Below are 15,762 nucleotides of genomic sequence, written 5' to 3'. Positions count from 1 at the left end.
CCCTAGCCCACGGCCCCCAGGAGCAGACACACGTGCTCGTAGCCCGCACTACACTGGAGCCTCATCTCTACTCCCAAACCCTCCCTCTCCTTAGCCATAAGATAGTGTGCAGCACAGGAGGGGTTAATGCTTCACTTTTCATTTGAACTTGAAAAGAAGAGAAAACAATTATTGAGGAAAGTTCTAACCCAAGTTTGCGCGGGTCCTGTGACCGATGCTGTCCCACCGTTTGCTCGAGAGCCACATGCAGTCTCGGAAGACGAATACATAGCCCTCACCTACCCCATAGAGATCTATAATCCGCACCTTACGATTCAGCCGAATGCATTTAGGGCCAGTCGCTATTTGCGGTCGTTCGTTCCAAAAAAAGGGGTGGCTATTCAAATGAACCGTTTGCTCTTTGCGGTCTGTTCACGCCTCTATGTCTGAACAAGCGAACAAAACTTGCGGTCTTTTTTGGATAACTACGCCCCCTGGCCGCTCGCATCCTACGTCATGTCCGCTATTTATTAGATTAATCGAGTAGATCGACCAGCGTATGAGCTGCTCGCTATTCTTGTGGTTGGTTTTTCCTACCACAAATTTGCGAGCAGTTCTGGCTATAAAATAACCCAGTGACGTGGTCAATGACGCTGCTGTATTAATTATGCACACCCATAAAACGCCCGTTTTGACCTTTAAGCACGCCTGCGATCTGATCTCCACTCCCCGTTTTCAAGCACCTTCCCCTGTTACCAGCCACATACGCCTCCTCCTGTCACTCATATTAGCAGGCATTCGCTATTTAGCGAACAAACGATTTTCGGCCGCACTGACTGGTTCGCGCATGCGTATTACGATCCGTACGCATGTGCAGTTGGGAAAACATCGCTGGGAACGAACGAGTGGCCGCTTACGAGCGGCTCTGAATCAGGCCCTTAGTTATAATATTTGTGTCCTTAAAAATGTTCTGTAAGTATTTTGCCAGCACAAGGCTGAGGCATAACAATATATTTACCCACGTTCGCTCTTTTTTAAAGAACAGTGATAAAGGGGCCTATTTACCATAGGGAGTAAACACATATCTCCGGCAGAAACAAGCGTCTTGGTCAGAAATGGGGCTTCTCACTAATGAAGCAGCCTCCTAGCCGCCAATAACCGTCACCAGCTACCTTCGCCAATAGCTAGCCTACTGTATGTCTATTTAAGAAGCTTTGTGGAGGTAATGTACCATTACGATCCTCTCATCGCTACGCCATGGCTGCCCTGGCGAAATTCTGTTGTGATATTGCGACAATAATAGATTTTCTGCGATTTTGTCTAACATTCGATACAATAGAAGAGGATGCACAATAATATCGTGTGATGTGATAATCAGCTGATTCACTGTATACAACTATGTTATTTGTAGGAATGTTACGTATATTAGCATCATGCGTATTGTAACGGTATCAGAAAATGATTACGCGTTTCATTGCTTTATCGGGCGTGTCTGTGTTAAGAGATGAGCGGGTCGGTTTTGCTGTAAATAGAACACGCCCGAACTTTGAGTTACCGGGTCAAACCGAGTTGCGGCTTGGGTCACATTGGGGTTCCGAGTAGAACAGAGTTCTGAGTTGGGTCTTCCCGCCAAGTTCGCAACTCAAATCTAAAAAAGAGGATCTGGCATGTTTTGGATCACATTTACGCCCCTCCCTTGTGATTGCAGGTGCTGTGAGGTGGTCAAAATTGTCTGGAAATTAATGACATAATGAATAACAGGTCCAAGGGGTAGCAGACGGAAGTAATCCCGACTGCCGGCTTCCCGACTGTCTAATCCCGGAAGGGGTCTAATGACAGGCGTCAAAATCCCGTCATTAGACCTACGCCAGGAGCCCGACACCCTATTGAAGGGAAGCCGGGCGCCGGTCGCAGACAGCCACGCGGGGGGGGGGAGGGTTAGGTTAGGGGCTCTCGGGGGGGACTTAGGGTTAGGACAGAAGTTGAAGTTGATCAGTTGAAGATGATGACCGACGCGTCAAGTATTCTGTTGCACCATGATACGCTTAAAACGTTATGCAGTCGGGAAGCCAGCGGACGTAATCCCGACGGCCGGCTTCAAGACTGCTTTATCCTGGCTAGGGTTAAATGACAGGCGTCTAAATCTAGACGCCTGTCATTTTACCGACCCCTGGAGACCGGCGCCCGGGATCCCGATCGAAGGGGTGCCGGGCACCGCTGCGGACAGCCGTGGGGGGGGAGGGTTAGGTTTAGGGCTCCCAGGGGGACTTAGGGTTAGGCACCCCCCTCGGGAGGTTAAGGTTAGGCTAGAGGAAAGGGGGGTTAGGGTTAGGCACCCCCCCGGGGGACTTAGGTTTAGGCGGTGGGGAATGGGGGGTTAGGGTTAGGCACTTGGGGAGGGAGGTTTGGGTTAGGCACCCCTAAGGGAGGGTTAGGGGGTAGAATAGGGTTAGTAAATATTTACCTTTGGACGATCTGGATTTTCATCCCTGCCGGACTGCCGCTGTCTGAATTTGAACCGCGGCCGGCGGCAAATCATACTGATTCCGGTTCAAGTTACATGATTTCAGATGTTTTTTATCAATTTTTAAATAAATCCAAAGCCGAAACCGAACCAAAGCACAACGATGGTTTAGAACCAAAACCAAAACACGAAGATACGCGCACAGCTCTAGTGTTGCTTTATAGTGACGTCTATGCAAAAGTTTATTAGTGAAGGTTAAAAAAAAAAAAAAAAAGATAAAACCTAAACTATCCCTCTTTGGCCATTATAAATGATGGGAAGGTTACTAACTAAGGACACATGTAATACACACTTCAGAGGCAACCAGGACGATTAACGTCTCCAGCCACCTCCGCCCCTCCCTAATGCTGCAACCGAGGATCAATCACCCAGCACACTGACTCCTATTAATGTCAGGGGAGCAGGGAGCAGAGATGGCAGAGGACCCATATGGCACATCCTAATTCCGTCTTCCACGCTCCCCCCACCTCCTTTGTTATGGACACTGCATACCCCTGGAAAAGGCATTTTATAGCACACTCATTCTTCAAATTCCAATTCTGTATATTCCTCCCAGGGGCTTGTTCAGGGCAGACGGGTATCTGTCCTGGGTCTCCAACTCAACAAGGGTCCCTGAGTTAAGCATAATCCCTTATTGAGACAATTGTGCTTGTGAAGTGGAGAATTTGGATCAAAGTTTTATTTTTTGTGCATCTGAATGTAGAGACTACAGCTTTCCCAGTGTCCCTCCTCCGCAAGACAATACACTGTATCTAACCACTTATTGTGAATACCATTCCTCATTTATCATCATTGATTGCCTAGAGCAGAGGACTTAAACCACCTCAAAATGGAACGCGCATTTTCTCTGGGCGCACACAACAGACCTCTTTGGACACAAATGAGCATAAGACAGATTCTTCCATATACCATGACTGGGAAAAATACACAGTATGAGCCCGATGAGATTGAAAATAGGAGACAGATAGGGACTTTTTCCATTTAGTAACCAAGTTTAAATAATTATTTTTGATTGGAGTAGTCCCAAAAGGTAGATAGGACAGGCTGGGATGAAAGGCAGATGAACAGAGGCTCTCGGGACGCTAGCGTGCAGAATTGGAAACACTATTATAGCAGCTCACAATCGTCACCCATGGACTAACACCCTGGTGTTCCCCAACACCCTTCACACTGGTGCATGTCTCTATTCATATTCCAAACAGCACACACGCCCCATCAGTATTTCTATTTCCTATATGTAATCAGCCTGCCGGACTATTAGTTGTGTTTTCAGGACCTGGTAGAAGGTAAATGCTCCTCACAGCTCCACAAATCTAGGCTGCAGCATTTGAAATGTTGGGAACACGTGTTCAGTCTGCAATACTCTACTGGCTGCAGATACACCCACTCTGAGTGTCCCCACCGAGTCATGCATACTGGAAATAGAGTTTAAATGAATGAATAAATGTGTGTGTATATGTATATGTATATATATATATATATAACAATTCCATAAAGCAGGGATGCTGGGTGCCTGGCCAATCATTCAGGATATATTTTTACAGTCCCCATTTGCAGAAGAAGGCTTATAGCTGCATCATATACACAAGCCGGCTGTGGTGGCACTACAAGTCCCAGCCTGACCTGCCAGACTCCAGCCTGAGAGCCAGAAGATGCCCGTCTCCAGCTTGGCAGAGACATGGCTGCATCATAGCAAAAGGGTTGACTCACATCACACAATAATAAAAAAAAAACAATACACAAGAGACTGAACAACATCTAGCCAAGAAAATCCTAAGAAGGGAATGGTATTTAGGTATCCTCTCCGAGCGCTGAGCAGTGTAACTCTGCGTAACAACTGGCTACTGGCTCCATCACCCCCAAGAGAAGACCATAAAGCCACATTTATCTCCGCCAGTGACACATTTATTCTCTCAGTGTAGCCCTAAACCCAAAACCTTGCTGCAGACACTACAAATGGTCAATCTCCTCGTGGGATGTTGGTGGGCTAGGTGACATATAATGATGACTATCCTGCATACAATATCAGGACAGCCACTTCTGCAAGTTACATTGTAACAAAAAAGATTCTGCCACAAGTTTGCTGGTCCCAGCAGTGCCCATTCTGTAGGGGCTGCACCCTGGCACTGGCAGAGCCTCCATGTGTAACATATGTCTCTGCAATAGACGGAGCATCTTACCTATCTTTGCCTGGCAAACACTCATCCAGCAGCACAATCCAACAGAGAAAATCCACAGCAGTTTGGCCATTTTCTGACTCAGAAATCTGGGGGTTCCCACCAGAAGCTCAAATCCAGCCACTAGTGCAGCAACAAGGAGCTTGTAACTTTGCAGGACTTATTATTCTGATTCAAAGGAACTAATGTTGTGTCACAACTGGGAGGGAATCAAAGTCACACCCATACAGGGGAAAGGAGAGAGCAGACTTAGCAGACAGAGGGAACCCAAGTTTCAGTGTTCTCCTAACTGGGCAGCGGCAAAGACTGAGGACTGGGGAAGGGGTGTCCCTGACTGGGAACTTGTAGGAGTTTCAGACAAGTAATCTGACACAGGAAGCATCCCTCAATCTGCTTCCATCCATCCATCAGGCTTGCATAAAGAAAAAACTTTTAACCCCATGAAGGGTTAATATAATAGCAAAGTTTTTTTCATTTTCTTAGTTTTAGAGTACCCGGGAGGCTCCAATCATACACAGTTTTGTCTGCCAGGATATTACAGTTTTTTTGCTTTTAATCTATTACAGTAATATTTTTATAGTGTTTTTAGGCTTTCTGGTGCTAGATTTCAATGAACTCTGCTTTTTTAATTTTTTTTCATTTCGGCGGTTGAAATGCTGACCGCCGGCTTCCCGACTGTCAAATCCCGGCAAGGTACTAATGACAAGCGTCGAAATCCCGACGCCTGTCATTAGACCTACGCCGGGAGCCCGACGCACTGAATGAAGGTTAAGCCGGGCGCCGGGGGGGAGGGTTAGGTTCTAGGGCTCCCAAGGGGACTTAGGGTTCGGTACCCCCCACTGGGAGGGTTAGGTTTAGGCTAGGGGAAGGGGAGGTTAGGGTTAGGCACCCCCCAGGAGACTTAGGTTTAGGCTGCGGGGAAGGGGGGGGTTAGGTTTAGGCACTTAGAGGGGGGTTAGGCACTACGGAGGGAGGTTAGGCACCCCTAAAGGAGGGTTAGGGGTTACTTACCTTTACAGCTGGTGAGATCTTCACTGGTGCTGGTCTTCCGACATCGGGACATAGGTCCGGCGGTATTTCATACCGAAGAACCCTAAACGCGGAGCCTCCAAGTAACCATCTTTGGCCCTCATTCAGAGCCACTCGCTAGCGGCAGTACGCTCGTTCCGAGCGATGTTCGCACATCTGCGCATGCGTACGGTTTTTAGTACGCATGCGCGAACCATTCAGTGCGGCCGAAAATCGTTGGTACGCAATATAGCGAGGGCCTGCTATTTTGAGTGACAGAATGAGGCGTATGTGGGTGGTAACAGGGGAAGGTGCTTGAAAACGGGGAGTGGAGATCCGAACGCAGGCGTGCTTAAAGGTCAAAACGGGCGTTTTAAGGGAGTGCATAATTAATACAGCAGCGTCATTGACCACGTCACTTGGTTTTTTTTAACTCAGAACTGCTCGCAAAATAGCGGTTGAAAACACCAACCACAAGAATAGCGAGCAGTTCATACGCTGTACGATGTACTCGATTAATCTAATAAATAGCGGACATGACGTATGGTGCGTGCGGCCAGGGGGCGTTTTTATCAAATAAACGAGCGTATGTTTTGCTCGCTCGTTCAGACTTAGAGGTGGGAACAGACTGCAATTTGCGAACGGATCATTTGAATAGCCACCCCTTGTTTTTGAACGAATGACCACAAATAGCGAACGGCTCTGAATCAGGCCCTTTATTTCTGTTTTATCAACTGCAGAAATTTGTGGCTTTCGTGTGGTGAGAAATACTAAAGCCGCGGGGGACGATGACGCAAATGTATCTGGTTCTATGGCAGGTTGAAAAACGGGTATTCATTGCACAGACTACTGTCATAGAGCAGCACAGTAGTTGTGTTTGCACCATGTAAAGATGCATGTTGTGCAAAATCGGTGCAGCGTGCCCGAGCGCAACTATATTCATACCTGACGCAAGTAAAAGCGTCTCTGGTATGCATCTGTTTTATTGAGTTACACCGATAATTAAATACGTAGTTGTAGATCGGATTGACTGTATAGGAGAGGAGAGAGTTAAACCTCGGAGGCTGGGGGCGGTCCCGTGGGGTATCAGATGATAGGGGGTGTGGTATAATTTGTTGACATTCAACATGTTGGCCAGGATGCAGCAAAGCCATATTCGGGGGTTTATCCACATTTCTCATATGCACCAAGCCCCAGAATGCGATGTGAGAGGGATCCAATCGGACCCCTCCAAGAACCCCTGCGGCGCGCGCGTACTTCTGTGCATAAGGATACCAGAGGGGCTTCTGGGTCAAAGACCCGAAAGTCCCTCACTCGCAAAGGACAGCTCTTACCGAGAGAGCTGTACTTTGCGATTTTCTTAATGCCGACCGGTGTAATTAATGCTGCCATGCATTCAATGAGTGGCAGTACGCATCGCATGCAAATTGATATGCGTTGACACTGATGGCAATTTCCACATGATTAGAATGTCGACAAAACGTCCCTGGTGGTCTAGAGGTGACTTATCTGGTATGGCGGCTCCAGCTGTGTCTTCCGGATCCGATGGTGACGTCAAGATGATTTCCGGCGGATCTTGCGCGACTTCTGGTGGTGAGTATTGCCAATGCTAATCCCTAACTCTTCCCCTAGTGCCTAACCCTAAGCTCCCCTCCCACAGCCTAACCCTCCGCTGCCGCATCCTCCCCCTTGTGCTTAACCCTAACCTCCCCTCCAACCATCTAGCCCTCCGCTGCTGCAGCCTAACACTCCAGGTACCGGTAATCCCTCTCTAAACACGCCAGGGTGTCTGTCAATCAAAGCCCTCATCTCAAATATCTTCTGTCCCATTAAGCCCCTGAATCACTTCTGTATATAATATGTACAGTGCGATAGTTCAGAGTGTTATCATCTGCCCTTTATGTACAGCAGACCCCATTTTCACATTTGACGTTTGTAGTTTCAGTTGCCTAGGTGTATAATAATGTGTTTTCTGGTAAGAGAACCTCATTACCACTATTTCACTATTGTATGATCTTTCTAACATACGTACTGTATGTGAGTAGTAGATTACTACGATTACCAAGGATCTCGTAGTGCTACTACCCAGAGTTTAGGATGAAGAACTCTCTCCCAACTGACTGGCAACTTACATCCCTCCCAACAGTGCAAGGAGCAGATGTATCAAACAGTGAAAAAAATTAGAGAAGTGGACCAAAGTAGAAGTTGCCCCTAGCAACCAATCAGCGTCTACCTATCATTTTATAGCATGTACTTGATGCATGCTACCTCAAAGCTTGATACTGTACAGCATCCCCCAATTCTTTTTGCCACCGTCTTATTTTTTCTCTTTTACTGAGAAAAGAGTTGTGGCCTGGGAAACCTTGAACAAGGGGAATCCAATAGGTGGCTTGGTTGTCCAGTAGAGTCCAGTAGCGTATAGTCCATGTGTCCCCATTTTTAAGTTGGGAGTCTCGTGAGATATAAACTAGTGGATATGAGTCTGAATACATCCATCTTCCACTTTATACTAAGCACCTCAAATTATTGGAAAGAGTCCCATCCATTCAATCCATTGTTCCACCTGGAACGGCTGCTCACAGTGTCTGGTGGGTGTATACCTGCAGAGATGCCACTCTTCCCACAACACCGGAGAGTGAGGGCTCATCGCAGCCCCAGCCTCAGTTACCTGGATGAAGGTCACCACTGGTGACCAATTTGTGGGGTTCTTTGGCAGGATGACGTGGTGACATCCCAGAGCCATGACCCATGTCGTTCTGCTTTTAAGTGAAAGTTGAGAGGGGCCAGGAAGATTGTCAGCTCTATGGGCCCCTGTTTTTTTTTTTTATATATATATATATGATTATATCCAGCGAGATAGGTCTCAGCAATGGCCACATAGTAAGTCAATAGCCCTCAGTGTATGTTTATGGTGAGAAGACAGCACTAGAGGAGCATCATAGGCGCAGTTGCCAGCTCCAGTTTCTGAAGACACTTTGTTTTCATCTTCCTATCATTTTGGACCACAACTAGTTTGTGTTGCGTGACTTCACGGAACTAATATTGTGAGGAGACTGAAAGCAGCCAGTGTGTAAGTGACGGAAGCCTGACCTGCTGACAATAATGGCAGTGTTCTCCGGGTTTGGTGGAGGACATAAGCAGATAGATGCTCCTTTGTGCTCTTCACTCCAAAAAAACATCTCCACGTATAAAGTGTCCAGATCCCTTTATTCAGCAGATAAATCAATCCATTATTCCAACTCTTGGCAGATATTTGAAAGCATCAAAGATATAAAAAATTAGCAGGATGTGTGAAAATTTATTCGTGACCTATTCCCGAGTGTTCACACCCTAACGAGGAGCCGGAATAGCAAGAAGGCGGCAGGGCCCTTGGGGATGGACCTCCAGGCTGACCTTACATGAAGGACTCGGGAAATTGGGATAAAATAAATAAAATAAAAACCAATGGATTTTTAATCCCAGATGAAGACTGGAACGGCAGAAATCCGCCTTCACGCCGCCCCAACACTGCTGGTTTCTGCAGGGCCATGCAGATTTCTCATGGGCACAGAGATGCCATCTTAGGGGCAGAGCATGGATGCGTTGGGGAGTGGCTGGAAGGTTAGAAGATATGATTTAGCGCCCGTGCTATAGCGTCCACCTCTACCTCTAAATCAGGCCCAATGTCCTAATCAGGGTGCGGACTGGGTGGATCGCGGTAGTGTCATTTTGTCCCAAGTATTTATTTATAAACATTTATGAGATACACGCATCTTGCAACATATGGGCAGCAGTTTTTTTTAAGGAACTCACAGTATTACTCACTTTCATTGTTGGAGAGCAAAACGATGGATCTGTTATTGGGGAATGACACGAGATGCTTATCTGTGCGCCCAAACAGCCAGCGGACCGGTCTTTTTGAATGATTAACACCTTATTGTGTGGAAAATTCCTATGGTCATGTGACAAGAGCTGGTGCTAGTTGAACGCAAAGTTACATATGCACGACTCAGCAAACGGGTGAATATTCTAATATTTAGTGTGCACTCAATGCGTGTGTAATTACAGCCTCATGGTTCTCTAAAGAGTAACTTCTATATTTACTAAAGTGCGGGTTTTTAGAAGTAGGAGATGTTGCCCATAGCAACCAATCAGATTCTACTTAATATTTATCTACCACTTTCTAGAAGATAATAGCTAGAATCTGATTGGTTGCTATAGGCAACATCTCCACTTCTAAAAACCTGCATCTTGCCTGCCTTCGGGTACCTACTGCGGTTCATTACCGCGGTATGTACCTAGAATATCGCAAAGGACAACTCTCCCGATAAGAGATGTCCTTTGTGATGGCTCCGGACAGAGGGACCTCTGGGTTTAACAGGCTTCTATTTGGTAATGACACCTGAATATGGCGTTACCCATCGGAGCGAAGTATGTGATGCATTCCGGTGCTTTGTACATATGGGGAATGTGGTAAATCCCCAGATAACTGCATTTTCGGGGGTTTTACCATATTTTCCCTATTTAGTACATCCCGCCCCCTGGCTTGATACATTTGCCCCTATGCTATGTCACCAGAGAGTATGTCGCTCTCACAGTGCCAGCGCTGGAATCCCAACACAGGCGTAATGCATTTTTCCCGTGTGGGTTTATAGCTTCAAATATGTCACTCAGGACCATAAGTAGGGGTGTACGAAAGGCGTGCGAGGGGTGCTGCTGCGCAGAGTGCAGGGTTCTGCGGGGTATATTTATTAAGTAGAGATGTTGCTCATAGCGACCAATCAGATTCTAGCTCTTATCTCCTAGAAGGTGCTAGTTAAATGATAAGGAGAATCTGATTGGTTGCTATGGGCAACATCTCCATTTCTAAAAACTCTCACTTTAGTAAATAATATACCCCTGTGGGTGGAATATCTGCTGTGGTCCCCCCATAGCTACTGTACATCCTGGAGATACATGATATTTGCAGGTAGACCTCAAAACTTAATCAATAAATAGGCTCCACGCTAAGGGGGAGACTTATCAAATATTGCAGAGAGATAAAGCACCAACCAATCAGCTCCTAGCTGTCATTTTGCAGGCTGTGTTTGTAAAATGAGTTAGAAGCTGATTGGTTGGTACTTCAACACACAGCTAATACATGCGAATGACCTGGTTCTATTCCGTGTAACATGTGATAGACCACTAAAGCCGTCAATTTCAGTCAGTAAGGTAGGGGACGTGATGTGAGGATTTGCTCTAAGTACATATGACTGGAAGCTTATGAGCCCGAGTGCCCATTTGTTATTCCCTGTATCAGGGGCTTATCTGGGCAGCAAAGGACTAAGGCTGGAAGGAATCAGTATGATTCAAATCACGAAAGCAGCTGCCCGGCAGGGGTGAAAACACAGAGGTAAGTATTTCCTAACCCTATTCTACCGCCTCCCCCCACCCAACCCTCCCTTTACCGCTGCCTAACCCTAACCTCCCCCCGAAGTGCCTAACCCTAATCCCTCCTCTGTGCTTAAAACCTAACCCCCCTTCCCCGCCGCCTAAACCTAAGTCATACTTGCCTACCCTCCCGATTTGGTCGGGAGCCTCCCAAAAATCGGGTGCCAGTCCCGACCTCCCGGGAAGGCAGGCAATCCTCCTGGCCCCCGGCGTTGTGTCCACACCCCCTGAGCTTGTAAGGAAAAACCCCAGCAGCAGGAGGGCCGCTGACGCGATTCGCGCTGAATCGCCTCACCGTGGCTCTGCCCCCGGCTGCACAATGCCATTAATCACGGCCTTGTGAAGAGGGGGCGGAGCCACGATGACGCAATCGCGCTGCCACACTCCTATGCTCCACCCCCAAACGCCGCGGCAGCTGCCGGGCCCCGCCCCCTTTGACCACGTCACGCCCTCAGCCGTGCAAGCCCGATAGCTCCCTCCCGGAAGGAGGGAGCTAAATGTCGGCAAGCCTGACCTAAGTACCTAACCCTAACCTCGGGCTCCCGGCGTAGGTCTAATGGCAGGCGTCGGGATTTCGACACCTGTCATTAGACCCCTGCTGGGAAGCCGGCGGTTGGGATTACGTCCGTCAGCTTCCCGACTGCTACCCGGCTGGGACACAGTTTAGGGCTTATTCAGGGATGCACGCATACGCGCCAATTCTCAGACTACTGAGATGCCCACTGATACATGCGCAGACTGAAAACATTGCCCGACTGCGCCCATCATCGCCACTGTGAGCATCTCTGAATGAGGCCCTTTATGCGTAGTATATCTAGGAGCCTCCTTGCTATGCCGGTCGCAGTGTAGATTAGGATGCGGCGTGATTTACAGACAGCAACCATTGGAGGGAGTGGTGACAAAAACACGCAGGCATCACATGACCGTTTTGGACGCAGACGCAGCATCGACGCCCTTTGCGTCCACCTGTAAACCAGGCCTCCTGTGCCTCTTTCTTTCTCTCTGGGGGAGATGCACCAAGCTTTGGAGAGGGATAAAGTGGAGATATATAAAGTACCAACCAATCAGCTCCTAATGGCTGTGCTTGAAATAAATACAGTTAGAAGCTGTTTGGTTGGTACTTTGATTCAGAGCCGGACAGTCTGACAGAGCGCTCGCTCTGAATCAGGGCCGTCCCTTCACCTTTATGGAGCGGCCTCCTGGCCGCTCGCATAGCTGTGGGTGACCACCCGCAGCTATAGCGAGCGGCCAAAATGATGGTCGCGATGGTCAAGGCCATCGCGACCATCGGGCTTGCAACGAGATCCTGTGGTAGGGTCTCGCTGCCGCAAGCCCTGGAGTGATTTTGGCTCTATTAGAGCCAAAATCACTCCCACTGACATCACTAGTGGGGCCGGCTTCAGACGGTAGGCGTTCCCATGGGTACACCTCCGTCTGGGCAGCCACGCCCCGGCACGCCCACCAAAGGGGGCGTGCTGTCAATCACCATCGGCCGTCGTTATTCGGGTCTCGCACATGCGCACGACGGAGCCACCTCCGTCGTGCGCATGCGCACTTGGGCAACATCGACCCGCTTGCGAGCGCTCGCGAGCGGGTCTGAATCAGGCCCTTTATCCCTCTCCAAGGCTTTGCACATCTCCCCCTGTGTCTCTCTGTCTCCCTCCTCTCGTCAGACTCGTCCTCTGAGTCAGATAGACACTTATTTTTTTTTGGCAGGGGCTCCATCTTGGAAGTCCCATCGTCTGAGGGTCCACGCCCCTCTCGGGTGCAGAAAATAGGGACTGCTGCCAGATATATGAAATATTGAAAATGAAATGTAATAACAGGAATAAAACCAGTCCCTATATGGAGCCGGTCATACGGCCCAGTTTGACCTCCCATGTGCAGGGCCAGTAAATCAGTCATGTTTGAAGGAAGCAGAAATAGGAGTACCCTTGAGATCTATGAGGGCCCTGCTCGTAGCTAACACTCTATAGGGTTATTATAGATAATGGATGGTTGCACCTATTTGGTATTAAACCAATTCAGCTTTGTGGGGTGTAGGGTGTGTGTCGCTGTGTGTAATATCTCGCACCAGTAACGTTCGCAGCCTTCTGTCCCAGCGACTGATGAGATTTCTTTCACTGTTCCCCTTGGAGAAATAAAATCTGCTTATGGCATCTGTATGTCAGCGGACGGTTTATTTAATGAGACGTTCAGCTATAATAATCCATGTTTAGAGGCCTCTCTCAGCATTTAGCTCGGTGAGGGGACGGGAAGGGGGAGGGGGTGAGCGCCCTGTATGGGAATAATTCCCAGCTGTTGTGGAAGGTGATTTCAGGGCATATGTTTTCCTTCTGAGAATAATACTGTGCAAGATACGGGTCCGACCACTGGTAACAAGAGCAGGGAACGTAAGCTCTAGTGAGCAGGGCCTCTCGTCCTCTGTGTCCCTACGTAATTATAATATCTGCACATTGTAATTGTGGGGTTAGGTATGCGATGCCGGCAGTCAGGATCTCTGTGTTATTGCCTATATTTGTATATATGTAAAGTTGCGTTTATAAGTGTCCTGTTTGATCTCCTACTATGCATGTTCCATACACTATGTACAGCGATACGCAGCCCTTGTTCTGTCCGATGGTCACGCTGTGTTTGTTTTGGCGTTCTGATTTCATTGAGCTTATAGGGCCTCATTCAGAGATGGTTGGTAATGCAGCCGCGTTCGCTATAGCGGCTGCGGGAATATGCAAATGCTAATCTCAGTCTTCCCTTTGTGTGGGAAGGTGCGATGAAGTATACGAGTGGTAAAACGCCCACTTTGATAGAGACTGTAAATAGGCAAACATCCACGCAAACAGCAGTTGCGCCATCGACATCTGCGGCAGCCTAGGGTCTACTCTAGCTACTCTCCTCTTATCCAACTAAACATGGCCTCTGAAGCATTAGATTTGACGGAATTCTCGGCACCTATACAATCCCGTGATTTGCGGCATTGTACCGCAAGGGGTGGGGCTATGATGAGGCAATTCACAACGACTGGCTTTATCAAACCGAATGTTTTATAAATCTTTTTATTTTCTCCCTATCCTACCCCAACCCCATCTTCACACTGGTCGCCACTCCTCTACTTACACCCCTCCCATGGGTGTCGGTATAGTGTGTGCCATTGCTAAGGGGCCCAGAGGCTTAGAGGGCCTGGACCTAGTTCATATGGTTGTCTACCAGTTTCCGAAATTGCCTACTAAGTAATTGGGCCAACCCATTGCCTGGGCCTGAAAAGGGGAATTCGTCAGTCATGATATCTGTCTCTCCCTTTCAGTAAAGCTCCACACTGATATGATCCCTCTCCCCCTCAGGTATGAGCTGGTTGGTCCCTGCCATCCTATGTGGCATAATGTGAACTGGAGTCACTGTGTAGCATAATGTGAACTGGAGTCACTGTGTAGCATAATGTGAACTGGAGTCACTGTGTAGCATAATGTGTACTGGAGTCACTGTGTAGCATAATGTGAACTGGAGGCACTGTGTAGCATAATGTGTACTGGAGGCACTGTGTAGCATAATGTGTACTGGAGTCACTGTGTAGCATAATGTGAACTGGAGTCACTGTGTATCAAATGTGTACTGGAGGCACTGTGTAGCATAATGTGTACTGGAGGCACTGTGTAGCATAATGTGTACTGGAGGCACTGTGTAGCATAATGTGTACCGAAGGCACTGTGTAGCATAATGTGTACTGGAGGCACTGTGTGGCATAATGTGTACTGGAGGCACTGTGTAGCATAATGTGTACTGGAGGCACTGTGTAGCATAATGTGTACTGGAGACACCGTGTAGCATAATGTGTACTGGAGTCACTGTGTAGCATAATGTGTACTGGAGGCACTGTGTAGCATAATGTGTACTGGAGGCACTGTGTATCATAATGTGTACTGGAGGCACTGTGTAGCATAATGTGTACTGGAGGCACTGTGCAGCATAATGTGTACAGGAGGCACTGTGTAGCATAATGTGTACTGGAGGCACTGTGTAGCATAATGTGCACTGGAGGCACTGTGTAGCATAATGTGTACTGGAGTCACTGTGTAGCATAATGTGTACTGGAGGCACTGTGTAGCATAATGTGTACTGGAGGCACTGTGTAGCATAATGTGCACTGGAGGCACTGTGTAGCATAATGTGTACTGGAGTCACTGTGTAGCATAATGTGTACTGGAGGCACTGTGTAGCATAATGTGTACTGGAGGCACTGTGTAGCATAATGTGTACTGGCAGCACTACGTTGAGGCATATTGTGAACTGATGGGAATACAATGTGGCATAATATGAACTGGGTGAACTGTATAGTATAATGTGAACTAGAGAACTTTGATGGTGCATAAAATTAACTAGGGCAATATTATGGGGCATACAAAAGCATCGAGGAGGGGCCCCTCCAAAATGTTGCTATGGGGCCCACAAAGGTGCCTATCCATGTCTGCATTTTTTCTGTTCCATGAATAAAGGTTGTTTTTTTTTTGTTTTTTTTTAAATAAAAATAAATAAATAAAATGGAAACAATCCAAAAATAAAGTTGCAGCCCTGGAAAATACTGAGAATACTACGATGCAGTTAGTTGAGTGGCTGAATATAAATAAAAAGAAAACCCGTAGCAATAACAGATTGTAAGCTTGCGAGCAGGGC

General features: G+C 47.7%; 1 protein-coding gene across 2 annotated transcripts in view; it reads right to left on the bottom strand.

Moving 5' to 3' along the window:
* The window catches only part of CD44 (CD44 molecule (IN blood group)), a 67,832-nt gene extending 62,863 nt beyond the window's left edge, over positions 1–4,969 (bottom strand). For both annotated transcript variants that reach the window (XM_088459035.1, XM_088459036.1), the window contains exon 1: positions 4,684–4,969. In XM_088459035.1, coding sequence (XP_088315161.1) covers positions 4,684–4,753 — 70 coding nt within the window. In that variant the 5' untranslated portion in view covers positions 4,754–4,969. The remainder of the gene's footprint in view (positions 1–4,683) is intronic.
* Positions 4,970–15,762: the final 10,793 nt, after the last annotated feature.

Source organism: Taudactylus pleione, unplaced genomic scaffold (assembly GCF_031769625.1).
Source record: "Taudactylus pleione unplaced genomic scaffold, aTauple2 ptg000887l, whole genome shotgun sequence".
Classification (NCBI taxonomy): domain Eukaryota; kingdom Metazoa; phylum Chordata; class Amphibia; order Anura; family Myobatrachidae; genus Taudactylus; species Taudactylus pleione.
This window is presented reverse-complemented; position numbering and strand designations above follow the sequence as displayed.